This window comes from Natator depressus, chromosome 24 (genome assembly GCF_965152275.1).
Source record: "Natator depressus isolate rNatDep1 chromosome 24, rNatDep2.hap1, whole genome shotgun sequence".
Taxonomy (NCBI): domain Eukaryota; kingdom Metazoa; phylum Chordata; order Testudines; family Cheloniidae; genus Natator; species Natator depressus.
The window spans coordinates 10246811-10273501 of NC_134257.1; the positions used below are offsets into that span (position 1 = coordinate 10246811).

At 57.8% G+C, this 26691-nt stretch overlaps 1 protein-coding gene across 2 annotated transcripts; it reads right to left on the reverse strand.

Moving 5' to 3' along the window:
• Positions 1–1210: 1210 nt before the first annotated feature.
• Positions 1211–19999, reverse strand: IGSF8 (immunoglobulin superfamily member 8). Of its 2 annotated transcripts, none has more exons than XM_074938285.1 (7): positions 19828–19999; positions 11071–11445; positions 8126–8593; positions 7057–7470; positions 6181–6585; positions 5472–5620; positions 1211–3894 (listed from the first exon to the last, which is right to left on the reverse strand). In XM_074938285.1, exons 1-6 carry the CDS (start codon positions 19886–19888, stop codon positions 5505–5507), a joined length of 1839 nt encoding a protein of 612 aa, XP_074794386.1. In that variant the 5' UTR covers positions 19889–19999; the 3' UTR covers positions 1211–3894; positions 5472–5504. The 2 variants fall into 2 exon arrangements, with proteins under 2 accessions (XP_074794386.1, XP_074794384.1); XM_074938283.1 differs by having other exon boundaries at positions 1212–4085.
• Positions 20000–26691: the final 6692 nt, after the last annotated feature.

Genomic DNA, 26691 nt, shown 5'->3' on the forward strand with positions numbered 1-26691 from the left:
CCAACTGCTGCATGATCAGGCTTGAAGCTGAACCTGCCTCCCCAGCAAACAACAAATGGCGTGGGGGTGGGGGATTCAAAACCCTCCATACCGTGGCCCTGATCCTGCCATCAGAGCCACATGGGCAAACTCTGCCACTATGGGACTCCACACAGGCACATGGGTCACAGCCCAGATGGGCCTGATTGTGCTACCATGCCAGGTCAGGTATCCAATCTACAGAGGGAGACAAAATCCTCAGGCCCATGGGGGTGGGGTTAAAGGTCTGTCCTGAGACCCCTTTCTGCCTGTGGTTGGGAGCAAACAGAGGGGTACCGTGGTCCTTTCCAAGGGCAACAACTAGGATGAGCCCCGCCAGGGTCCTGAGGAGGGTGGGGCAGGGGAGACGGGCTAGGGAACTTCACCAAGATGGGCTTTCTACAGCACCTGAAAACTGCCCCAGTGCAGCCAGGCAGAGGGGCTCAAATTGCTGCGATGCCTTACGCTGATGCAGCCCAGAACACAGATGCTGACAGCTCCCACAATCGCCCTCCCAGGTTCTGATCAGCCCATCGTACAACCACCATGGGGGAAAACACAGACACAGGGCTTTTCTGACACTCGCCCTAGGCCACTCTGTGAGGCAGTGGTGGTGACTGAAATAAAACCCAGGAGTCTCGGGCTTTAACCACTCAACAAAGTGCCCTCCTTCAGATTCTCCATCCCCGGGAGTTACAGGAAGCCTCATTAACCCAGGAAATTGCAAGTGACTTTGGGCAGCGAGTGAAACCTCTGGGTTCAGATCCATTTCACCAGGCTAGGCTGGCTGCTTCTGGGAGTGGTGCAGGGCCAGGGCAGGCAGGGAGCCTGCCTTAGCCCCGCTGTGCTGCCACCCAGGGTAAGCGCCAGCTGTCTGGAGCCCACACCCCTCACCCCCTCGTGCACCCCAGCCCTCTCCCCCAGCCTGGAGCCCCCTGCTGCACCCCAACACCGTGCCCTAGCCCTGAGCCGCCCCAACACCCAAACTCCCTCCCAGAGCTTGCACCCCAACCCCCTGCCCCAGGCTCAGTTTGGAGCCCCCTCTCACACTCCAAATCGCTCAGCCCCAGTCCAGAGCCTGCACCCCAACCCCGTGCCCCAGCCCGGTGAAAGGGAGTGAGCAAGTGACAGAGGGAGGAGGGATGGAGTGAGTGGGGTGGGGCCTCGGAGAAGAGGTAGGGCGGGGTCGGCCTCGGGGAAGGGGTGGGGCAAGGGTGTTTGGGTTTGTATGATTAGGCAACCCTATCATGGGGGCCCTGGCTTCCCCACACGGGGTTTCCCTCCACTGCCCCATCTATTCCAGCCCTGTGCCCAGAAGCCCAGGCAGCGACTGTAAAAGGCCATTGTGCAGCGCTGTGGAGTTATAGGCAGGCCCTGGGGAACAATACAAGGAAATGCTCTTTGCTAGGACGGGAACCTCCTTCTGACACCACATCACGTTAATGAAAAATGAGTCCAACTCCACCACCCCTGCTCCCAACATGGGCCAGGATTTCCATGGCAATGGATTAGAGCCACGGGAGAGACTTGGGGTCTGCAGGAATCATCAGTCACTAAACCTGAAGGCAAGAGGCCTGGCAAGGCTCTGGGGTTCGCACACGTGAATCTCGACCCGTTAACCCCTCCCTAGGCTCCCTTGAACAGTCGGTCAAGATGAATTGCGTGCGGCTTTGTGACTTAAACCAAATCTGAGCTGTGCTCTCCAGAGTGAGAAAAAAAAACAACCCAACAACCAGGCATTAACCCCTCCCGTGCCCCCCAGCAACACCACAGTTACTACCCAATTTAGCAAGTGAGCCAAAACGGAAAGGTTTATAAAATGGACTTTCTAGAAACATTCCACATCGACCCTGAGTTCCGGAAAACGGCTTCCCTCTCTAATATGCAACATAAAATGGTTACAAAGGTTTGGGATGATCTCTAGTGATTTTACACCACACCGTCATTACTAAATCTATCTAGATCTCTGTATAGCGCTGTGGATAGACAGGATCAGATCCTGTGCTGGGGTGAGACACCCTCATTCAGCAAAGCGTGTGTTTACCTGTAAACACGGGAGCACTCCCAGTTACTTCAATGGAACAAGTGGCTGATTTCGAGGGCTTTGCTGCATCAGGGCCAGATGGCTCGGGCCCTTACAGCAAGGATTCGATCCTGCCGAGTGGCGTCCTGTTGAAGGAGCTATGTTGATTTACACCAGATAAGGATCTGATCCTATATCTCTAAAAAGAGACTAATAATTTACACATCTATGTACAGTGGTTGTCTCTATTTAGTGCTAATCTGTATAAACATGTTATTTTCCAACACATACTATACTGTGCTCGTCTGATAGGGTAATTTTGGGGAACACCCCATTGTGCCAAGACCAGTCACAGGAACGACCGTTACGTGGGTAGAGGTTTTTCTAAACCGTGTCAGCAACGTGTATGGCCGATTGCCCTGGTTTTAACAGCGACATTCCAGGCAGCTTTGGAAAATCCTGGCTGTCGTATGCCTGTTACATTAAAATCACATCATCAAAACCAACCGCTCTTTTCTGAAGCCTGGCATTCTAGGCGACTCCCCAGCACCCAGAAGAATAAAGGGCAAGCAACGCCAGCAGCACAGCGGCGGTTCTCACCCTCTGCCCAGTGCCTTCGTTTGGCATGTCTCTTGCCAGCCTGGGCACTTTCACTCTTGCAGGGACCTGGGGGAAGGTTTCGTTAAAAACCTGCCACCAATTGTTTTAGCCCCTCTCCACAGATATCAGGTTTTAGGATCTATTTAACAAATGCAAACTCCATGGCCACTGATGCATGTGTCCCTTTAAGAGAAATACATGAGCCGGATTCTGCCGTTTACACCACAGCTGGAATCCTGGCTCCACTGCAGATCATGGGGGGTTTTCCATTGACTTCAGTGGGGCCAGGATTTCTCACAGTCAGTGTAAAATGCCATCAGATCAGCCTGAGAGCACAGGTGCAGCGAGCATGAGGGATATACCAGGATCGGACCTGTTGGCTGCAAAGGGACTGCTCTGGGGGCAGGCCCAGCCACTGGTACTGAGCGTTTCCAGCCATGGAGTGGCAGGAAGAGGCCGCTCGGCTATTTCTGAAGGCAGAGCTGGGGTGCAATTAAAACCTCAAAGTGCGGGGGAGGGGGGACCAAGGAAGGCTGGAGCCCTCAGTCCTTTGGCATTAGAATCCCTCTCTTCTCTTACACGAAGGCAGACACCTCTCCCCTCTCAGGTCACCTGAGGTCACATAACCATGACCCGAGCATAGGTCATCAGCATGGTTTGCACCCAGGACCTTCAGCTCTAAAGCACAAGGCTCTACTGCTCCGGCTAGAGGAGTTCCCTCAGCTGGCAACAGTAGCAGACTGTTGTCCACGTTGTAGGCTACAAGCACGTTACTGACTCTGAGGTCTCCAGTAGATCAAGTCTCAGGTTCCCCAGAGCACAGAGCCACTGGGCCCCTCCCCTAGGGAATGATACACCCTTTCCCTGCGCACATGGCAGGAGCAGAGTCCACACATGTCTAGATCCACAGGACAGCCCAACACATGAGAGGGGAGGGGAGGGGAGGGGAGGGGAGACAAGAGTTACGGACAGAGGGGGGTGGAGGATATAAAGTCTCCAGCAGCACCAGCAGCAGAGGGAAAAGCAGCTCCCACACTCCCACCAAAGGTCACAGAGGCCGGGTAGGGAAGGATCAGGGAAGCAGTGAGTCCAGGAGCAGATGAGGCAGTGCCGCTGCCCCTCATGTCCTCCGGGGAGGGACGTCTCCAGCCTGGATGTCTCAGATGGATGCATCAGCTTCTTGGGAGGGCAAAGTTTGGCCCCGATGCAGGACCCAGGGTCTCTCCCATCTCTCGCCAGGGGCTTGCCTGGATCTGGGTTGAGTTTAGAAAAAAAAAATGGAATGACTCAAATGAAGGAGGAAGCCAGCGTGCAGTCCGAGGAGCTGAGAAGCTGCCCAAGCCGGTCCAGGGAGGTAAGAAGTCAGAAGTCACAAGTGGGGGGAAAAGAAGGGAGCCCAGTGGCCTGAGTGAAGGCTGACAGGAGAGCGAGATGGAGCAGGCACCTGCAAGAGAGAGAGAGAGAGAGAAAGAGAGAGAGGGTAGGATCGGGGGCAGCTGGACCAGGAAACCCCAAAGAACCACGGCCAGTTGGCTTAGAACGAGACCTGGGCACAGAAAAAAGCTTCCGTCCCCTGGAAATATTTCACTTGTTTTTGGTGCTGAATCAGGAGGAGGAGGTCAAAACGTCACAAGTTTCTCACAGAAGTTCAAAGAAATGGCAAAACGCTGTTGAGTATTGAACTGATCTGAAACAAACCATCTTCCTGTGCCGCCGCGGTGCCTCATGGGAGTTGTAGTTCCGGTGCCTCACACCCCCATTCTTCCCTCTGGGTGGGCTCGGAGGCTGAACTACAACTCCCATGAGGCACTGCGGCCACACAGGAAGATGCGCTTTAACGTTGAGCGGATTTGGAAGAAAGAACAAAACATTCTGGTTCTGTTCAACAAACCAAGATGTTTCCATTGAGGTGGAACTGGACCCCAAACAAAGGATTTTGCTGAGATTTATGTGACGGGGGAAAAAAAACCCAAAAGTTTCAGCAAAATCAAAGTTTTTCCAAAGTTTAGAAACATTTGGTTTTGTGGCAACTACATTTTCCATCAGAAAAAACATTCTGATAGAAAATTTCTAACCAGGTCTAGTTCGAACCCAGAACCCTGCCACTGGAACTAAAGGAGAATCTCCATTAGCTGTTTGCAGTACAGGGGTTATGACAAATAGTGGAGTAGATCTGAATCCATCCAGTAGAGGGCAGAAGACACGCACAAATTTAAGGGCCAGCTTTTGACACTCAAACCCACCTTCCCAGCCACACGCAGACTAAATCTCTTTAGTCTCCGATTTCTCCTACGTGGCCTGTCGTGTGATCCGAAACTATAACACAACAGACCCAAGACCGGCCCCAGGTGCAGCACTTGATGCAAATCATTCATATGCTTTCGATTCACACCCCCTGAAAGCCTGGCTCAAGGGGGCCTGGAGTGGTGCTCCCCTGGGACTTCACACTGTGTTTGGCAGGGCTGGGCACAAGTTGGGGGAGGTGGGGAGCAGCAGATCTAGCTGTGTGTCGGGGATCAAAGAACACCCACCAATATGGAGCAGAACTGCCCCAAGAAGGATCATGGATGCAGCATTTCCCATCAGATCCCCTCTACCCCCATCCCTTCAGAGGGCGCACAGAGTCTGATCCATATTGGCAGTGCCAGTTCTCCCAGCCCCCGGGGGAAGTAAATCTGCTGCCCAAGAACAACCTGGGCACACAGCAAAGCCCCTGGGAGCGAGGAGCCCGGCCTTGCTCTATGGCATCCCCCCAGCAGGAGAGGGCAGGTGAAGGGGCATAATGCAGTTCCCTCCCCCACCCACGCCCCTTGCTCAGAGGCCGACTCACCTGCAGTGCCCTGGGGCCGGTCTCTCGCGTGCTTCACCTCTTGCGGAGCCGCCTCATAAAACAGCAGGTGATGGTGGCGAGGATGGTGATGCCCGTGAAGAGGGCGCTGGCGATGCCCACGATGAGGGGGATGAACAGGGTGTCCATGACTGGGGGGGGGGAAGAGCAGAGAGGCCCGTCAGACCTGGTGCGGGAGGGGGCTTTGAGCAGCCGGGCCCGGGGACCATCAGCCGGAGAGCTGGCAGAGAAGCCGGGTGGCAAGAGATGGAGAGGGCTTGGACGGGAGGGGGATTAGCTAGGCTGCCCTCTGGTAGAGGGCACAGAGCCAGCCCCATCTTGCCCAGAGCCACCTCCCAGCCCCACAGCAGCTTCTGCTGTCAGACTGGACAGACCAATGGCGCATTGGGGGGCAGCACTCAGCAAGGATACACGGTGGGGGGGAGGGGGGCGGGAGGGGAATGCACCAACACTCACCCAGGACTATGGGGGGTGGCGTCACACTGGCACTCACCCAGGGCGTAGGGATACATGGAGAATGGGCAGCACCGAATGGCACTCACCCATGGCGGAGGGATACACCTGGGGGTGGGGGAGATGCGGCACACACAGCACTCACCCAGGGCGTAGGGATACACGGGGAATGGGCAGTGCCAAGCGGCACTTGTCCATGGCATAGGGATAAATGTAGGGGGGTGCACGCAGAACTCACCCCGGGCGTAGGGATACACGGCGACGGAGTTGGACTTCACAGCCCCGGCGTTGTACCAGCTGCGATCAGGGTAGCGCACCCAGGAAGTGACGGCGCAGTGATACCTCCCCTCGTCGGATGGCTGCACCCCGTGGAGCCGCAGCCGGTGGCACTGCGGCCCCACCTTGTCCAGACTCATGTCCCCGCCTGACGCCCGCCTGCCCAGCTCAGCCACGCCCTCGCGGCTCACAGACGCCACCATCCGGCCCTGGGGCTCCTCCTCCCGCACCGTCACCTCCACCCACCAGCTGACGGCCACGTGGACGGCCTGGGTCGACTCCACGGAGATGTTGCACAGCAGCTCGGCCGTGTCCCCACGGTAGGTGGCGGGGACGGGCAGCCACGCGTAGACCTCCAGCACCACAGCTGCAGGGGAGAGACAAGGGCAGCAGGAGTTAGTGCACCGGAGCTATGGCCCGGGGCCCAGATGCTGAGCCCCCAGGCCCAGCAGGGTCTGAACATCCCCCACCGGCTGAAGCCTGATGCCGGCAGAGGCAGAGGGGCTGGGGCCACACATGGAAATGCAGAGAGGAGGGAACATCTAAAAAACATCACAAAGTTGCCCTTAAGGCATCCCCCAGCAGAGGGCACTGTAGGGAACAGGGCAGGAGAACTAGCTGTGGGGGGAGCTCCTAAATACTCCAGCCCCAGCCTCCCCCAGCAGGGAGCGGGGCAGGAGCGCTGGCTGTGGGGTGCTCACACCCAGGCCAATCACACCCTGTCGGAGCAATAGGAATCAGCATGGCGAGGGGCACAGGGCAGAGAGCAGGAGTAGGGGTGCAAAGGGGCCCCCCCCCCAAATGCACGCCAGCCCCCCACCCAGTGCAAGCTTTGTACCTTCTGATTTCATGTGCACCTTCAGCCCCTGCGAGCGGCTGTTGGCCACCTCCCGCAGCTGGGCATCAGGGGAGCGAATGTAGGCCCGGGCCACGCAGCGGTAGGTGCCCGCGTCCCCTGGCTGGGCTGACTCGATCCGCAGCCGGTAGGAGCCGGGGTCAGGTGTCAGCTTCTGCAGCGAGACTTGGCGCTGGCCTACTTGGCTGTTGACATAGCTCTCCCCAAGGACGGCCACCCCGTCCGTGTCCAGCTGCGCCATCAGCAGCCTGTCCCCCTCGCCCACCTCCCAGCTCACGGCGTATGCCAGGTGGGGCGCAGGCAGCACGGGGCCCGATAGGTTGCAAAGAAGCTCCAGGGCGTCTCCAGCGCTGAGCCGGACCCCAGGCGGGCTGGCCGACACCGCCAGCTGGCTCGCTGAAAAGGAACCAAAGAGAGAGCCGGGGGAGTGAGAGCATCCACACAGCCCCATCGGCCCCGCCCCAAACGACCCCATGCTCAGAGATCATTCCACCCAGCACTGACATGTAGCCACCTCTGGGGTGGAGCATGGCTGCTGTTTAACAGCCACACAGCAGTGCTGCACAGCAGTTGAGGGCGGGGGTGAAGGAGAATTCTGCATTCACTTTGGAGCTGCCTGGGGGAGGGGGGGCGCGAATATTTCCCTGCCAAGCTGCTGAGCCCTTCACACAAACCTCAACCTGTGAAGCCAGCCAGGGGAACCACAGAATCCAGCTCCCGCGAGGCCCAAGGGTCTGATTCCCTGCCACCTTGCCCCACTTGGTCACTTGCACGGCGATCGTGCAAACACGAGTGCTCTGATTTGCACCCACTTTGCACCATCTCGGGGGACAACAGACCATGCAGTCCCTGCTGGTGGGGACAGACCAAGAGGCAGGATCCCGACAGGCACAGGGCTAGCAGCTCATGCAGGGCTGGTGCCCGATCCCCCCCGCCTGACAGGCAGCATCAGCAAATGCCCTGCTGCCCCATACTGCCCTCCTCATGGGAGCGCAGCCCAGCAAGCACCGACACAGGACGTGGCTTGGGGGCGGAGCCAGCCAGGACTCACCGATGGACTGGACAGTCACCTGGGCCAGCGCTGCCCGCTTCTCGGCAATCAGCTGCCAGCTGCCATCGGGGTCCTGGATCCATTCACCTACTGTGCAGTGGTAGGTGCCCGCGTCCCCCGGGCGCACCTGCCCGATTGCCAGCTTGTACTGCTCACTGCCTGCCTTGGCCACGGAGAGCTCCCCAGCCCGGTACCGCTCAGCAAAGCTCCCGTCAGCTTCCACGGCGAAGTCGTGGCGCACCCCGACCACCTCCTGCAGCGTCTGGCGCCCCACGGGGGCATCTGGGGCCGACACCCCGAAAGAGACGGAGAGATGGGTGTGCTGCTGCGTCTGGCTCTGGGCCGTGCAGCTCAGCTGCAGCTCCTGGCCCTCCGACAAGCTGAGCTGCAGCAGGGAGGTGCCAGCCATGCGGCCTCGGAGATGGGGCCTGGGTGTGGGGGCCGAGACCCAGAGCATGTCAGGGATCACTGCAGGGGTGCGGAGAGAGAGAGAGACATAGATGTGAGCACGGTCAGGCCTGGCTTTGTCTTGCTGGTCACTGGAGTTAGGGAATCAAAATGCCCAGGGATGACCCCTCAGCTCCACCACTTGGGGAAAGCATGGGGGGGAAGAGAGAGCTGGGGGGTGCCGAGTCAGAGCCAGATTGGTCCATGGTTCCAGAATGAGTTTGGGGCAGAACCAGGAATAGGACCCAGGAGTCAGGCTCCCATCAACCCTCTCCCGCTCTAACGGCTCTTTCCCTTTGATATCCGATATCTCCCCCCCCCGACCCCCCATAGCTTTAATCCCCTTGGACGCTGCCCCATGGCCATAAATGCCTGTAGGCCACAGGCTGATGGGAGAGAAAACCCCGCAGCCCTAAGGACACCCCAAAGCCACAGCTCACCCTTTGGTTCCTCAGCACCCCCTGCTGGCTGAAACGGGGGGGTGGAGCTACCCCAACACCAGGCAGAGAGTCCCAGAGCGGCTCAGTCACTAGCCCCTGCAGGACACTGAGGTCCCAATGGGCCATGGAGCCCAAACTCCACTCTCACCCCCAGGGGGCGACACTGGCCAAACCCTTGGGTTGTAGCCACAAGGGGCCTGATCCTGTTAGGGCCTGAGCACTCAGCTCCCCAGGGCAGCCACCGAGCCAGGGCGCAGGTTTGCAAGCTGCTCTCTCTGGCCCAGCAGCCTTTGTGAAAGTTGACGACGCCTGGCAGGATTAGGCCCCTAAACCCAGCTGACCCCCCGCAGCTTTGGAGCCCCTTTCCAAAGCCTCTGGATGGCAGAACACAGCCTCTGCTAGCCCAACTCCCCTACCCAGCACTGGGGCTCAGGCTGCCCGGCTCTGGGGCGAGCGCACGGCTGCCTCCTGCCCAAGGGGGCCCCCTCCAGGACAGGGCTGATGCCCGTGGCGGGTGGGAGCTGCTCCAGATCTGCAGATAAGAGCCAGAGCCCTGGGCCTCTCTGAGGTGAAAGACCCTATTGTGCACCCCACCCATGCCAGGCAGGGAGAGCGTGAGGTATAGGTGGGGGTGGGGGAGATGCCTGGATCTCCTGTGCATCTGCCATGCCCCAGAGACATCCCAACCCACACCCCTCTCGCCCCACAAAACGAATCCCCCTGCTGGGGTCTGCTCTGCTCTGCGAAGGCTGCAGCATGTCTCCCAGCCCGTCCCGCTCAGGAGCTCGCTGGTCCCCTGGGAAGACCCCAATGAGCGAATCCAAAGAGCCCAATCAAGTGGGAACATCCCAAGGCGCAGCTGGCTCCTGGCCAGGCTGCAGGGTATGAGGAACTGCGGGGTTCCCCACGCTCTGTCCCTGGTCCCCTTTCTGTAGAACAAGCTCCAGAGGGGCGATATGATCTCAGCATGCGGGCGCCGGGGATTCCCACGAGTCACTCCCTTACAGGAAAGGAAAAAGCCCCGAGATTCCCCTCAGGGTGGCAGGGGGACAGAGCGCGTGAGAGTGACTCCACACCTGGGTGCAGTCACTTTTCGCCTTCTCAGAGCCAGGCCCAGGCCCCGCGAAGGGCCCTAGCACAGACAGGTACCTGCAGCACAACACTCCGCTGGCTCCACAGCTGGTGCCGGGAGGGTCAAGCGCATGCCCGTCACTGGGCCCTTTTTGTGTATATGGGAGACTCTCGACTCAGCAGGTGCCCTAGGACTGGGACAGCAGGGGGCTGGGGGTCAGGACTGAGGGGCATCAGCAGAGCTGCTGGGGAGAGTGGCTGAGACAACTGAGGGGGGCGGTGGTTAAGGCTTTGGGATGCCTTGTACTCCATATTCTAGATCATACCAAGCTCTGCGCATGGTATAAATTATGGCAGCCTGGAGGTTGCTCTAACTTGGGACCCTGGGGGGGGCAGAGTAAGTTAGAGCAACCTCAAGCCTGCTGTAATTTACACTGTGGGCAGGACGTGGTATGATCCAGACTATGGGGAGTGCATAAAACAGAATCCTCCCTGAAGCAACAGACTGAGGGCAGAGAGCATTTGTACAGCGCCTAGCGCAACGAGGCTCTGACCTAGGCTTGGCCCTTGGGCACTACCACGGTACGGAGAACAAGTACAGGGTCAGTCACTATAGCGGCCTGATGCACCGCAGCCACCCACCTCCTCGTGCTCATTTGCACCAGGCTGCAGGGTATGAGGAACTGCGGGGTTCCCCACGCTCTGTCCCTGTTCCCCTTTCTGAAGAACAAGCTCCAGAGGGACGATATGATCTCAGCCCTCATCACTGATGCAAGTGACACACACAAGGGTCTGGGTGGCAGCGGAGAATTGGGATCTTTATTTCAGGGATTAATCTTGGCACTGGGGGGGTGGGCGATAAGGGGGGTTTACAGCCACCCTCCCTGTCTTGTCCCCAGCGCTGGAATGGGGTAACTGGGAGCCAGGCAGTGTGCATGGGGCAGCCCCCAGCCCTGGAGTCCCCCGAGCCACACGGCACCCAGGTACCTTTCAGCACCACCTTGCTGCTGTAGTTGCCATGGTACATGGAGTCGGTGGTGGGCGTGTAGCACTCGTAGACGCCGGCGTCCTCGGCCCGCAGCCGGGCCACGCGCAGCTCGACAGCGTCGCCACGCAGCCGCTGCACCGAGACCTCGCCGCTCTGCACGCGGGGGCTGAAGACGGCGTAGGGGAAGGCGGGGTCCCTGGTGCTGACTATGCCGATGGAGATCTCGGGGGCCGTCGGGCGGTACAGGAACCACTCGAAGTGCTGCAGCGTGGGGCCCTCGTACTCCGAGACGCTGCAGGGGATGGAGATGGCCGTGCCCTCCACGCGGAACAGGGGCCCTGGGGGCAGGTGCACCTCCCGGGCCCCACACAGCCCTGCAGAGAAGGAGGGGGAGGAGTTAGCGATCGGGGGAATTACAGAGCACAGCCCGTCTCATCCCTCAGCACATAGGGGCCGAAGGGCTCCCATCCCCCACCTCTGTGCCCCCCTGGGGTCTGTGTCCCCACAGTAGACTCCTCTTCCCAGGAAACCCCCAGTACTTCTCCTGGGGCTGCCTCTAGGGGCCCCAACCCCTGCCAAGCACATCCCCAGAGCCCCACCCCCCTCATCGTGCCCCCTATCACTCCATCATCCTTGCACGCTCTCCTTCTCAGGCCCCCTATGCATCCCCTGGGGGTCCCATGTCACAACTAGCCGTGTACTTCCTCTAGAGTGAACAGCCCCCAACCAATGGGCTCCATCCCCCATGCCCCCAAGACCCCATCCCCCAGGAACATCCCTTAGACCCATCCTCCACCCAAGCAAGTCCAGAGCACCCCTCTCCCCAACAGTCAGTTGTTCTCAGCCCCCAACTAGCAACATGCTGCTTGTCTCCCTCCTGCTCCACAACAGGACAACAGCCTACTGCTGCCAGCAGCATCACTCCTTCAGCTCCAGCAGCGGAGGCCAGGGCCATGGTGCAGGAGGCCCAGGGTTCAAGTCCTGGCAATGGGGGGGTATATGAACTCCCACTGGAAAGTGGCTTCCTCCAGCCTGGCCCTAGGTGCCTTGGCTCCTGGTGCAGAGACCAGGCCAGCTGGCGGCGGAGGGAAGGGAACTGGAGTGGCTTAAGGGGAGGAGGCCCCGGGACATGGATCACAGGTGGGAGCAGATGGGACTTGTGGACAGACAGCATCCATTGAATCCCTTGGTCTTTCCAGCCCTGGATCCCAGACCTCTTCACAGCCCCGACCCTGAGGAGCTAAACCTCCCAGCCCCTGCTGCCGCTGCACAGGGAGGGGGAAGGGGCTGCCCCAGGTCACACATCGACTGGCTAGGAAAGGAACCCAGGAGTCCAGCTTCCGGATCTGTGCTCTAACCACTAGAGAAGGCTGCCTCAGGTTTGGTTTACAGAAACCGAGGGGCAAGTGATGATTTACCCCCCTCCCCTGTCATTCAGCCCCATAGCAGGGAAATCCTTCGCACTCCCCCTGTCCCAGCCCCCCTGCACCCACTGGACTCCACCACCTGCTTCCAGCACAACCGCATCCCCCACATCCTCTCTCACCTGTACAGCTCCCAAGCACATCTCAGGACCCAACACCTTCCCAGAGCCAGCTGCACAACTTCCCCCTCTGCTCCCCCAGCATCGGCCACCCTCCTCTTCTGCAGCCATCTCAGCACAGCCTGCCTCTCTGCCCCCACAACTTCTCTAGTCAGCCCCGCCGCTTCAGGCTACCGAGCACCCTCTCCATTGGCCATCGCAGAAGTGTCACTTTTGCTGTGTTGCTTTCGTCTGGGAAGTGGTTTCAGATGGGGCCAGATTCCAGGCTGCATCCCCAACGCGATCCCACACTGGGTGGGGGGAGCAGGTTGCACTGCTACTGCAGGAGCCGAAGCAGCCCCCAGCGTAAGCCAGAGCAGCCCCAAGGCAGCTCTAACTTATGGCAGCTTCCCCAGAAAGTCCGTAGGGCTACGTAGCTCAGCTGACTCCCCAGGCCTGCGAGGGGGCCACATAGGTGCTCCTGAACCCAGGGAATTCTCCCCCGGGGGTCTCACAGCCGCTGGAGCTCCACAGAGATGGCGGGGGGGTTGGTTTGGAGCCTGGCATTGGGGTCAGACTCAGCTCACCAGCCCTTTTCTCCCCCGCCCGGCCCTCTGCCCCATGGCCACTCCCCGTCTGCAGCTGCCGGGAGCACAAACCATGATGCTGCCCGGGATTCCAGACACTGGGCCCGACCCCTTCCTGCTGGGAACTGGGTCAAGGCACAAGGGCCCCAAAGGGCAAGCAAGGAGCCCCATCAGCCCTGGATCCAGTCCTTGCTTTCAGTCACAGGTGGCATGAGTGTAGGAATCTCAGACCATTTCCTGGTGAACGAATTTGTTTTGTTTGTTTCCATTACAAAGCCACAGGATTAGGCAGCATCTGCCCTGGGCTGGGACAACTGGGGGTGGGGGGACCTGTAGGCTGGAACTGAGAGGCAGGGAAAGGGGGAGCCCTGGGCTGAGGTAGTGGGGGGGGGCTGTGGGTCAGAATTGAGGGATGAGATGGGAGCCTTGTGCTGGGATAGCGGGGGGGGGGGGGGCTGTGGGTTGGAATTGAGGAGTGGGAGAGCCCTGGGCTGGGATAGTGGGGGCGGGGTTGTGGGTTGGAATTGAGGGGCTGGGGGAGCCCTGGGTAGGGAAGGGGGGGCTGTGAGTCAGAACTGAGGGGAACCCTGGGTTGGGATGGCAAGGGGGAGTGGGGTTTGGAATTGAGGGGCAGGGGGAGCCCTGGTGGGATAGTGGGGGGGCATGGGCTGGAATTGAGGGGCATTGGCAGAGCCATGGATCGGAGCAGGGGGGGTGCCCAGTGCGGGGACAGCAGGGGGGGCTATGAGTAGGGACTGACAGGCACTGGAGGAGCTGGGCGGGTGGGAGACTTTGCCCAGCTCAGCCGTTCCCTCGTGAGCAGTAAATTTGCTTCCAGAAGCCAGAACAGTGACTGGCTACATATTTGCTTCCTGCCTTGTGCTGGAGCCACCTGCCTCGCTGGTGCACCAGCCCCCAAGGGCTAAACCCCTCGCGCTGGAGGAGAGACGCCAACACTCCCTTGGCCAGCAGCCAGGAGAACCACACGGGCATCAACTGACTTCCAGGGCGGATGGGGGAGCCGCTGCGATTCCTGAGGCAGTTCAGGGCGAGAGCTTCCCTCACCCTCCCAGCAGACAGACAGCTGCCCTGAGAGGCGCTTTCACCTGCAGCTCCCCAGAGGTCACGGCTGGGAAGCAGGGTCAGGAGGCGGGAGCCAAGCCAGGGGTCTGAGCCCCACTGGTATTATGATAGTGCCTAGAGATCAGAGGGAGGGCCCCCTCGTGTCAGGCGCTGCACAGGCACACAGGGAGAGACTGTCCCTGCCCTCGAGAGCTCACAGGACATAGGAGGGGAAACTGAGGCACCAAGCAGGGAAATGAGGTGCCCAAGGCCAGTGGCAGAGCCAGGAACAGACCCCAAGTCCCAATCCAGTGCTCCGGCCTCGAGCTCACACTGCTACAACCTCAGCTATTTAGCAGCTCCTCAGGAAGAGCTAAGAAAAAACATCTCAGCACAGAACAAATCACAAGCCAGAAAAGGGGCCTAATCCCCAGCAGATTCCCCGATCAAACAGACTGGGAAGTGAGGCAAACCAGCCCCTGCCGGCTCCGCTCTGCAGCCCAACCCAAGGACCTTTGCTCCCGTCCCTGAGCGTTTCCACCCCTGCTCGTCCTCGCCCGAGGACAGCTAGCGCCAGCCTCACATGCCAGCCTTCGTCCCAGCGCAGACCTGGGTCTATTGCCTCATCCTCCACAGGGACAATCGGACTCGGCACGCGACAGCTCTGGGATGCCGAGGGGACAATAGGGAGGAGGGGGGATGCAGCGCCGGCAGCGCTTGCAACAGGCAGGATGCACAAAAGGCTCCTTCTCTTGCATTTGCACCAGCTAGCCAGACACACACATGCGCTGCATACCCGGGTCATGCCACCTGGCAGCTAGCTGAGATCCAGGCTGCTCAGACAAAACACAACAGGGACTGGGTCTCAAATGGGTCACGTTTCTCGGTGCACGTTAAAGGGCAGATTTCCCCCAGTGCTCGGCACCGATTTCGTTCACTCCGGCACAGACGCTCGTACCTCGATTTCAGCCCGGCTTCTCGCAGTTTCACTTGTGTCGGCAAATTGACAGGAGCCAGCTAAACTGATCTAGCCATTTCCTGGCTGTGATTTAGTTAGACGGAGGCCGTTTCCGTGCATGGACTAGGTGCCTGAATGGGTGAACTCTTATAAGCCTGGCCCTAAGACTTCAGGCTGGATCACAGATGTCAAGGGACCATCGCGCTCTTGCGCGATCCAAGTCAGAGATTATCAAACAGATGCCCACAGCCAGCTCCATAACGACTGCATGAGCCACAGTGGATCTTACAGACAGACACCCCACATCGCTAGGCAGCCGTTCCACTAGGTAATTCCCCTCCCTCTTAAAAATGTGCCCCTTATTTCCAGCCTGAATTTGCCCAGCTGCCACTCCCCACTGCTGGATCTCATTCTGCCTTTGCCTCCTGGACCGAGGAGCTAATTGACCATCAGGGACAAGACGACTCCTCTTTGTTTACCACACGCAGCAGGGCCTGATTCTCGTTTGCACAAAGGCCCGTTTACACAGACCGCCAGCGGGCGCCGAGGGGCCTTAGAGCCAGCACCGCCGAAACTCACCAGCCAAAATAATTGAAACCAGGTCCTGCCCCAAAGAGCTGACAGAGAGGCAGGGGTGGGGGGTTTGCTGCCAGGTGAGCACCATGGGAGAAACAAGAGGTCCCTGTGTGGTGGCTGAGCAAATAGGAAGGTTTCCACATATAGGGAGCGAGTTGGGGGGAAGATGCACTTACGGCAGCTGTGCCAAGGGGCCCGACCGGAGGCTCCCATTGGCACCAGAGTGGGGAATAAGCCTTAGTGGAGTCACTAGCTTTGTAACCGGCATCCAGGTACAGGATCACCCATGGGATCCCCGAGACGACAGGTCCCTGCCCCTAGGGTGCCCATGGTGACGCTGGTACTGCAGGGCAGACGCAGGTGGGCCAGGAGCAAGCTGGCCAGTCAATGCAATCATGCCAGCCCCTAGCTCTCACGCAGCACAGCCACGATCCCAGCAGTCAGGCACCACCGCCACTCTCGATATGCCGGCCTCGGCCATATCGTCCAAGCACAAATGGGGAAACGGAGGCACAGAACAGGCTAAGTGACTGGCCCAAGGCCACACACAGAGTCAGTGGCAGAGATGGGGACAGACCCCAGGAGTCCTGATTCTCTAGCCTGGCTCTAACTACTAGACCCCTCCACTTCCTGATAACTCCCAGTCAGACCAGAGCTAAGGCTGAAAATCCAGAGCGAAACACACCTGCCCGCCCCCACCTGGGCCATGGCAAAGAGACGAACAGCCCCTGCTGAGCCTGGGTGCTAACTGCCAGGCCCTGTGTGTGCTTTGAGATATTCCAGGGTTCCCTATGGGCCCTGGGGGGCAGGGAATAGCTACAGTGTACTCTGGCCACACCCGCTATGGGCCTTGGGGGGGCAGGGAATAGCCATGGCACCTGTGCTCTGGCCAAGCCCCCATCTGCCCCTTGTGGGCCAGAGGGTCAATGGCTCATACCCTTCCCCTCGTGCCTTGATCTTAAACCCTCTCTAGAGGCAAACGGGGCTGGCTCTTCAGATCAGGGGCCCTTCCCTAGAGCTGCCTTTCTGCCCATCCCTAGCCGCGCCCCCCCCTCACTTGGAGCGGATCACAAGGCCCCGGACTCCAAGGCCCCCTTTTTCCTGGCACAGCCTCTCGTCCAGCAGCCTGGAGCTGCAGCGGAAAAGATTCGAAGGCGGCAGTTCGACACATTCAAGGTTTTTTTGAACCAGGGAGTGAATATTTTGTGGTGAGGAAAGTGACTCACCCTGGCTTTGGTTTCTAAGTAGCATTTCCTCGTTGGGAGGGTTTAAATTCAGCACAGAAAAAAAGATCAGGAGCAGATTCTCCCCCCCACCCCCTTTTTGGAAACTCAGGCTGGAAGGTCAGAAAAGTTTCACTCTTTGGGGGGCTCCTCTGGAACTTCTGGGCTCCGCTCCCCGTTCCCCTTTCCTCCCCTCCCCCCGAACTATGAAACTGACCAGGTGTGCTGTGAAACAGACGGGGGGGATGACGGCTGAACTTGGGGGTGCCTGTGTCACCTGGGGGCGGGGGCTGTGAGACACAAGGAGAACGCCAGACTCCCAATCTAATATTTAGCAGTGCATTTGCCTTTCTGCTGCTGGGCTTTCAAAATAATATATTGTGGTTTAAAACCAGAAGTCAGTTTGAGTGAGGATTTTTTGGAGGGTGGGGTGGGGGTGGGGACTGTTTGATATACCTAGACTTAGGATTATTATTGTTTGTTTATATTACAGAAGTGCCTTGACTCTTCCGCTGAGATCAGGGCCCCGCTGTGTCAGGCGCTGCACGGATAGAGTCCCTGCCCCAGCTGAGATCAGGACCCATTGCCCCAGGTGCCGCACAGACACAGCTAGAGACACAGTCCCTGCCCTGAAGCGCTCAGCCTGCACAAAGGGTTTAGGGAAAGGCAGATTTAAATCTTGATTTAAAATCTGCCGGTGATGGAGAATCCACCCCAGCCCTGGGATAAATTGTTCCAGTGCTTAATTACCGTCACTGTTAAAAATCTCTCTCTCATTTCCAGCCTCAATTTGTCTAGCTTCAATTTGCAGCCACTGGCTTGAACCCAGATGCCCTGGGTCCCAATCCCATGCCACAGCCACAGCCACAGCGCCTGTTTTCCTCTCTAAGGCATGGGGCTGAAATGCAGCGCGCGGGGGGCCGGGGGGGGGCTGGCTCCTTCATGATGCTGAGTGAGCGTAATGACTCCTCTCCTTTGTTGTCATCAAGGTGCAAACTGGGAACCTCAGCGTCAGCGAGCCCCATCTCTCCAGCGGTAGCAGTCCTAGGCAGTTATCTTCCAGCAGTCTGGAATGGAATATGACTCACGCAGCGCTGGCATGCTCAGCTAATTCCTTGGGGTGTTGCAGGAGGAAAGCAGGGTCCCCAGAGCTTGATTTTCACAAGGTTCAATTACTCTGCCCGGTCACCAGGGCAGAGGGTGGGTGCTGCAGGGAAGAGACGGGTCTGGGAGCTGGGATGGAGCAGCCTGGGCGGTGGATCAGTGGTGTGGCCAGAGCACCCTGCAGTTATTTGCAGCTCCCCGGGGGAAGGAGGGGGTGAATTAGAGAAACCCTAAGGCTGTCCTAATTTATACCAGGGGCAGGCCAGGGCCTGGAATATAAGAAGTGCCAAGGTGGTTTAAAGCCCCTCCCTGCCCAGTGTCCCCAAGGCAGGAGGTTAATGAAAAATCAGGCCCACGACTTCTAGCTGTGCTTGTTAAAAGGGCCCGCAGAGCGACTCACCCTTCCGCAGGGGAATTGAGGGAGATTTATGCTGCTTCGCCACTGAAATTCCTTTGGGGGCGGGCAAAGCTCTGACCATGCGGTGCAACCAGCAAGCGCTCGGGCCTGGAACAGGGACCACGGCGTCCCAGCTGGGGAGCCGTGGGGTGTGCAGACCTGGGGGCAGAGACTCTTCCTGAGCCCTGCCCCAATCCCCACCCCTCCCAAAGTCCCAGATCCGTCTATATTCACAACTTGGGGCCTGGCCAGCCAGCCCCAGGCAGGACAGATGGAGTCGCCTCCTGGGCCTGACCTGATCTTGCCAGGGCCTCATTTGAAGCGTCCAGAGCCTGTTCTTAGCATGTGGCACAATGACGACATACCCCCCCACCCCCAACCCAGGAGCCAGCCAATGATCAAAGCCCAACGGATCAGAGGGAAGCAACAACAACAAATGAGGATCAGACTAAATAAATGGAGAGAGACAGAAAAGACAACCCCCCTCCCACACACACACACCCAGCTGCCCTCAGAGGGCTGGGACCATGCCAACAGGCAGGTGCTGTGGTACATGGGGGTCAGGCCCCACTGCTCTGGGGTGGGCTCCGGGTGGCAGAGGTAGCCCTGGAGGTGTGAGCTGCAGGGGTAAGCGCCATGGGCACACATTTCATGGCGGGGGGGGGGAGTGATAAGTGGGAGGAAGGAGTGGGCCAGTCTCTAGGCAGATGCAAGGCAAAGGGTTGTGGGGAGACTGGAGAAGGAGGGATCAGGTAGGGCCCTGTTTCCTTGGATTGGCAGGGGAATCAAGGGATGTGAACCTTCATCTCCCCCCCCCGTCCGCACTGCGCCCCCAGCCGCCAAGGGGGCAGGGCTCCCCCCCCCCCCGTCCGCACTGCGCCCCCAGCCGCCAAGGGGGCAGGGCTCCCCCCCCCCAGTCCGCACTGCGCCCCCAGCCGCCAAGGGGGCAGGGCTCCCCCCCCCCAGTCCGCACTGCGCCCCCAGCCGCCAAGGGGGCAGGGCTCCCCCCCCCCCAGTCCGCACTGCGCCCCCAGCCGCCAAGGGGGCAGGGCTCCCCCCCCCCGTCCGCACTGCGCCCCCAGCCGCCAAGGGGGCAGGGCTCCCCCCCCCGTCCGCACTGCGCCCCCCCGTCCCCAGCCGCCAAGGGGGCAGGGCTCCCCCCCCCGTCCGCACTGCGCCCCCCCCGTCCCCAGCCGCCAAGGGGGCAGGGCTGCCCCATCTCCAGGAGCACACATGCCAGAGGCCCCACACACCCACCCCACACATGCCAAGCAACCCGGGCTCCCCGCGCCCCATGCCCCCAGCAGCCCGCGCCCCGGCGACTCACCCAGCAGCAGCAGCAAGGAGCCCAGCACGCCCCGGCGCAGCGGCTCCCTCATGGCTCCCATGGTGGCGAGCACCGGCCGGGGGCTAGGAGCCTTCGCCGGGGACGCGCCGCCCGAGGCAAGACAGCCCGCGGCCCCCTGCGCCGCCTCGGTCCCGTTCGGCCTCCCCCGGCCCCGCCCGATTGCAGCGGGCGCGCAGCGCAGCGCGGCGCGGCTCGCCGAGCTGGGAACAGCCGCTGGGCGGCCCGGATCGATCCCCCGCCCCGGCCCCCGCCCCAGCCTGCGCGCCGCCACGTCCCGCGCCTGGGCTCAGGGCTACAGTCGGGGCGGAAAGCCCCCCCTCAATTTCCTGCGTCTCCGCTGCGGCCTCCCCGTGGGAGGGGTGGGGGTTGCGCTGAGCGTCCGTGTGCAGCTGTTGTACGTGTCCCACCCCAGAGGCGGCTGCATGTCAGTGCTGGGTGTGGTAAGGGGTCCTTGTGGAGCATTACTGCCGGGCTGCTAAACAGCTGCCTTCTTCCACCTCAGAGGTGGCTGCCTTTGAGTGCTGGCTGAGCAATCCTTGGCCCTTTGCACAGTGCTGCCCAACAGGGTGTAGGGGAGCTGCCCTTGGCAGGATGGAGGGTCCTTGGGAGGAGAGGAAATCTGGAGACTTCCCCAACCCCCTCGTGAAATAAGATACCTTAAACTCTGAGAGAGAGTGAGGTCTAGGGAGCCAGGACTCCTGGGTTCCACTCCTTGCTCAGGGAGGGGACTGGGGCCTAGTGATTAGCTCAGAATCCTGCCTGTGGAGCAGAACTCCTGGGTTCTGTTCCCCACTCTGTCACTGACTTGTGTGACCCTGTGTGAGCCTCAGTTTCCCCTATGTATAATGCAGATGGCCCTGACCTACCTTGCAGGACTGGAGGCAGCTGGGATTGTTGGGAGGGTTAATTCATCATCTGGCTGTGGAATCAGACTTTCCTATAGCAGTTCAGGAGAAGGTGAAGGACCATTATAGTTAGGGCAGGAGTCACCAGGTGGCGCTGTTGCACCCAGTCATATAAGGTCTGTTTGGTCTCAAGGGAGCAGTGTCAGTCTTTGCTGAAGTGCTGCCTTGTTGTTACTTTTTTGGGGATGGAATTGCTTTTGGGGGAGCTGTTGCAAGCAGTTTGCTCCCTGCTGGAATATCTTGAAGGAGAGTCAGTTCTTGAGGCAGAGCTGCCCCCTGGGAACCAGGTGTGGCTGTGTGGGCTGAGATGTCAGAGAGGGGGGCGTTGCCTGCCTGTGGTCTGGGATGCCACTGTTCTGGGACTGGTGCATATAGTGTAAATAAACAAGTGGCGCTAAGAATACACAGGAGCTCCATGTCACAGGTTTCTCCTCCAATGGAAAACTGACTTGCTAGGCCCCAAAATCTACTACTGTTTGGCAGAGGGGTGACAACATTAACCCTACTGCCCCTCCTATCATACAACGGTCTCCTGAACACAGGACTTATCTAGCTGCTTTTTCAAATGCAGCTCAGCTGTATTGTTGGGAAACTCCCCTAGAAGCCAAGAACACCCCACCCCTCGCCAGACACATACACTCTCACCCTTGGGCATGGACTAAGTGCTGGATCTGAGTGGGGAGACATGCAGGACCAGCTTGGGGCTTTGTAGCTCAGGCCCAGGCCTGCTGTGAAAGTGTTTGATGCTGGCTCCTTACTGCCACGCCTGTGCCTGCTGTGGGAAATCCTCAGGCTGTGGGAAATCCTTCTCCCTGGGATCTGGTAAGAATCTGCCTGAATCTCGAGCCCCAAATCTCATGCTCAGCTCAGGGGAGTTTCCAGAGTCCATGGACATGATTGTTCCTCTTCACCCTGCTCCTGAGGGGACCTGATGCGGGGGGGGGGGGGGTGTGGAAGGGACCCAGAATCGAACCACCCAGCTCACAGAGCTCTGTGCTAGGCCCTTTGGTGATCAGCACAGAGCAGCCTGGACGCTACCCTGAAAGGCGCATTGAGGGTTCTCCACCTGGCCCCGACACAGGGTGGCACCAAACTGGCCTTACCCCTCCTGCCATCCTCACCTCGGCAAAGGGGGCAAGACGCTGTTTCCCTGTGAGATCCCTGGTCACTGCAGCAGCAGGCAGCGTGAGTTATAGCAGCTTTAGCTCTGCTCTAAGTTACCCCAGGACCAGTTCAGAGCCCAGGAGCAGAGAGCCACCATGCCCCTGCTAACCAGGCATCAGCTGAGGATCGAGACCACGTCCAGTCCACTTGGGTGTCTCATGGAACCTGCCCCGGTGTGTCATTCACATCAGAGCAGGTGTGAACCCCTCCTGGGTGTGTTTCAGTCCCCTTTGCATGGGAGCCAGTGACTGCACAAGCAGCAGGAGACAAAAAACAGCCCCAATGGGTTCAAATGACAGGATAAAAGGTTCATGAACTTGAACGAAGGATCCAGCCCGCTCTCTCCAGAGAAATCATTCAGGATCCACCCCCAGCCACCCCCTACTCCCCGCTGCTACTACCAGCTGCTGCCCTGCTGAGGCTGCTTGTAGAAGCAATTGTCTGCAGCGGGCCTGTCCCGGTCAATATTCCCTGCTCAGCTTGTTAGATGCTATTGATCCTGCCCTGGTCGATGCAGATTAATCTCCCCAGTGCCTCCCCAGAGGAAACCACAGACAAGCTGTCAAAGCAGCCACCTACTAATGGATTCTTGGAGTCCAGAGCAACAGGTGTTGGCCCCCAGCAGTGCAGAGTCCAAACAGCCTGTGGGCAGAGAGCCAAGGGCCTGGACTGCGCTGCGGTGAGTCTAGCAGTGAATGGAGGCCGAACCCCCGCTTGGCTAAGGAGTCAGGGGGAGTTGTTATCCAAGGGCAAGCCATGGAGAGAAGGTCTAATGGGGCAGAGAGGTGGTGTCACCCCAAGGCTGAGAGCAAGAGAGTGTCCATTGACTGCAGAGGGACAGAGGAGTGTGGGGTGATATTCTGCAGATGGAAGGACAGGCAGCTGGAGAGCTGTGGATGGTGGTAAATAGATGAGGGTAGGCATTGGATGGATGGATAGGTAGATAGATGAGTGTGTATGGTGGTGGATGGATAGATGCGTGTAGAGTGGTGGATGGACGGAGGGGTGTGGATGGTGGGGGGATAGACGTGTGTGGTGGTGGATGAAAGGGTGTGAATAGACATACGTGGTGGATGGAGGGGTGTGGATGGTGGGGGGGTAGATGTGTGGTGGATGGAGGTGTGTGGATGGGGGTGGAATGATGGGTGGTGGTGGATGGAGGAGGGTGGATGGTGGGTGGATAGATGGGTGATGGTGGATGGAGGGGTGGGATGGTGGGGGGATAGATGGGTGTGGTGGTGGATGGACGGGTGGGATGGTGGGGGGATAGATGGGTGTGGTGGTGGATGGAGGGATCCGCTTGGTTTCCAGTCAGGTGCCACTGACACGTGCCTGAGTGCGTCTTTACCTCCATTTCCCATCCCAAATGCTGCTGCTGGCTGCAGAGCTGCAGCCGTGTCACAGCCCTCGGCAGAGTGGGAAGGGGTGGGTCTGTTCAGCAGGTGCGTTTACAGCTTACGCAGTTCTGAGAAAGTCTCTATAAAGTAAAGGACTGTGCAAATTATCACAAGTGAGATCAGAATCCAGTTCAGACCCAATTGCAGTAAGTGGGTGACTCCCAATTTTTGCTGCTGTCTTCAGGATTTGAATCCAGCCTGCTATCCAGATTGATGGGCTGGATAATCAGCCTGGTTTCATATCCAACGTATTTGTATGTAAATTTCCTCCTGAGGAGAAGCATCCATCTCCTTCCAAACAGGAGCTGCAACCTAGATAACAGACCAGAGAGCGCATTACACTTGCGGCGTCCTGCCAGGCCTTCTGTGGGATGGACTGAATATAAGAACGGCCATACTGGGTCAGACCAAAGGTCCATCCAGCCCAGTATTCTGTCTACCGACAGTGGCTAATGCCAGGTGCCCCAGAGGGAGTAAACCTAACAGGTAATGATCAAGTGATCTCTCTCTTGCCATGCATCTCCACCCTCTGACAAACAGAGGCTAGGGACACCATTTCTTGCCCATCCTGGCTAATAGCCATTAATGGACTTAACCGCCATGAATTTATCCAGTTCTCTTTTAAACCCTGTTATAGTCCTAGTCTTCACAATCTCCTGAGGCAAGGAGTTCCACAGGTTGACTGTGCACTGAGTGAAGAAGAACTTCCTTTTATTTGTTTTAAACCCCAAGTAACAAGAAGTAACAAGAAGGGTTTCTTCAGGTATGTTGGCAATAAGAAGAAAGCCAAGGAAAGTGTGGGCCCCTTACTAAATGAGGGAGACAACCTAGTGACAGAGGATGTGGAAAAAGCTAATGTACTCAATGCTTTTTTTGCCTCTGACTTCACGAACAAGGTCAGCTCCCAGACTACTGCACTGGGCAGCACAGCATGGGGAGTAGGTGGCCAGCCCTCTGTGAAGGAAGAAGTGGTTCTGGACTATTTAGAAAAACTGGACGTACACAAGTCCATGGGACCGGATGCATTGCATCCGAGAGTGCTAAAGGAATTGCCGGATGTGATTGCAGAGCCATTGGCCATTATCTCTGAAAACTCATGGCAATTGGGGGAAGTCCCAGAAGATTGAAAAAAGGCTAATGTAGTGCCCATCTTTAAAAAAGGGAAGAAGGATGATCCTGGGAACTACAGGCCGGTCAGCCTCACCTCAGTCCCTGGAAAAATCAAGGAGCAGGTCCTCAAGGAATCAATTCTGAAGCACTTAGACGAGAGGAAAGTGATCAGGAACAGTCAGCATGGATTCACCAAGGGAAAGTCATGCCTGACTAATCTAATTGCCTTCTATGATGAGATAACTGGTTCTGTGGATGAAGGGAAAGCAGTGGACGTGTTATTCCTCGACTTTAGCAAAGCTTTTGACACGGTCTCCCACAGTATTCTTGTCAGCAAGTTAAAGAAGTATGGGCTGGATGGATGCACTACAAGGTGGGTAGAAAGTTGGCTAGATTGTCAGGCTCAACGGGTAGTGATCAATGGCTCCATGTCTAGTTGGCAGCCAGTATCTAGTGGAGTGCCCCAAGGGTCGGTCCTGGGGCCGGTTTTGTTCAATATCTTCATTAATGATCTGGAGGATGGTGTGGATTGCACCCTCAGCAAGTTTGCGGATGACACTAAACTGGGAGGAGTGGTAGATACGCTGGAGGGTAGGGATAGGATACAGAGGGACCTAGACAAATTGGAGGATTGGGCCAAAAGAAATCTGATGAGGTTCAACAAGGACAAGTGCAGAGTCCTGCACTTAGGACGGAAGAATCCAATGCACTGCTACAGATTAGGGACCGAATGGCTAGGCAGCAGTTCTGCAGAGAAGGACCTAGGGGTGACAGTGGACGAGAAGCTGGATATGAGTCAACACTGTGCCCTTGTTGCCAAGAAGGCCAATGGCATTTTGGGCTGTATAAGTAGGGGCATTGCCAGCAGATCGAGGGATGTGATCATTCCCCTCTATTCGACATTGGTGAGGCCTCATCTGGAGTACTGTGTCCAGTTTTGCGCCCCACACTACAAGAAGGATGAGGAAAAATTGGAGGGAGTCCAGCGAAGGGCAACAAAAATGATTAGGGGACTGGAACACATGAGTTATGAGGAGAGGCTGAGGGAACTGGGATTGTTTAGTCTACGGAAGAGAAGAATGAGGGGGGATTTGATAGCTGCTTTTAACTACCTGAAAGGTGGATCCAAAGAGGATGGATCTAGACTATTCTCAGTGATAGCAGATGACAGGACAAGGAGTAATGGTCTCAAGTTGCAGTTGGGGAGATTTAGGTTGGATATTAGGAAAAACTTTTTCACTAGGAGGGTGGTGAAACACTGGAATGCGTTACCTAGGGAGGTGGTAGAATCTCCTTCCTTAGAAGTTTTTAAGGTCAGGCTTGACAAAGCCCTGGCTGGGATGATTTAATTGGGGATTGGTCCTGCTTTGAGCAGGGGGTTGGACTAGATGACCTCCTGAGGTCCCTTCCAACCCTGATATTCTATGATTCTATGATTCTATGACAGGACAAGGAGTAATGGTCTCAAGTAGCAGTGGGGGAGGTTTAGGTTGGATATTAGGAAAAACTTTTTCATTAGGAGGGTGGTGAAACACTGGAATGCGTTACCTAGGGAGGTGGTGGAAATGCAGCCCCTCCCAACCCCCCGGAGTAGGACACACCACCTAGTCACCATACAGAAACACCTATTCATACAGCAAAACCACACAAGGTCTGCTCACCCAGCACTGACATGCAGCCACCTCTGGGATGGGACCCAGCAGCTGTGCAGCAGCATGTATGGAATTGCCAGGGTAACTGTAGGTAGTGGAAGCAGAATATTACTGTTGTGCTGGGATGCAGGCAAAACACCAGGGTTAACTGTCTCTTGAGGGAAAAAATGACATGGGACTTTTATAACAATCACACCCTAAATTGTAGAGCATCACATCTACAGCAGCACAGCACTCCCTAGTGCCAAGGGACGATATTGGCTCATTGACAGCATCACCGACACTACCTCCCCAGCTCCTACGGCCTCCAGCGTTAGGTGCCTATGTCCGTGTTAGGCCTGATTTCCGGAAGGGCTGAGAGCCCAGCGGCTCCCACTGATTTTACGGCATCGTGAGCGCAGCCCTATGGACAGAAAGACACCCTGTGCTACTATGGGGAGAAAACCTGGATTTGTGCTGGAAATGGCCCACCTTGATTATCATACACATTGTAAGGAGAGTGATCACTTTACATAAGCTATTACCAGCAAGAGAGTGGGGTGAGGGAGAGAAAACCTTTTGTAGTGATAAACACCCATTTTTTCATTGTTTGTGTGTATAAAAACATCTTCTGTA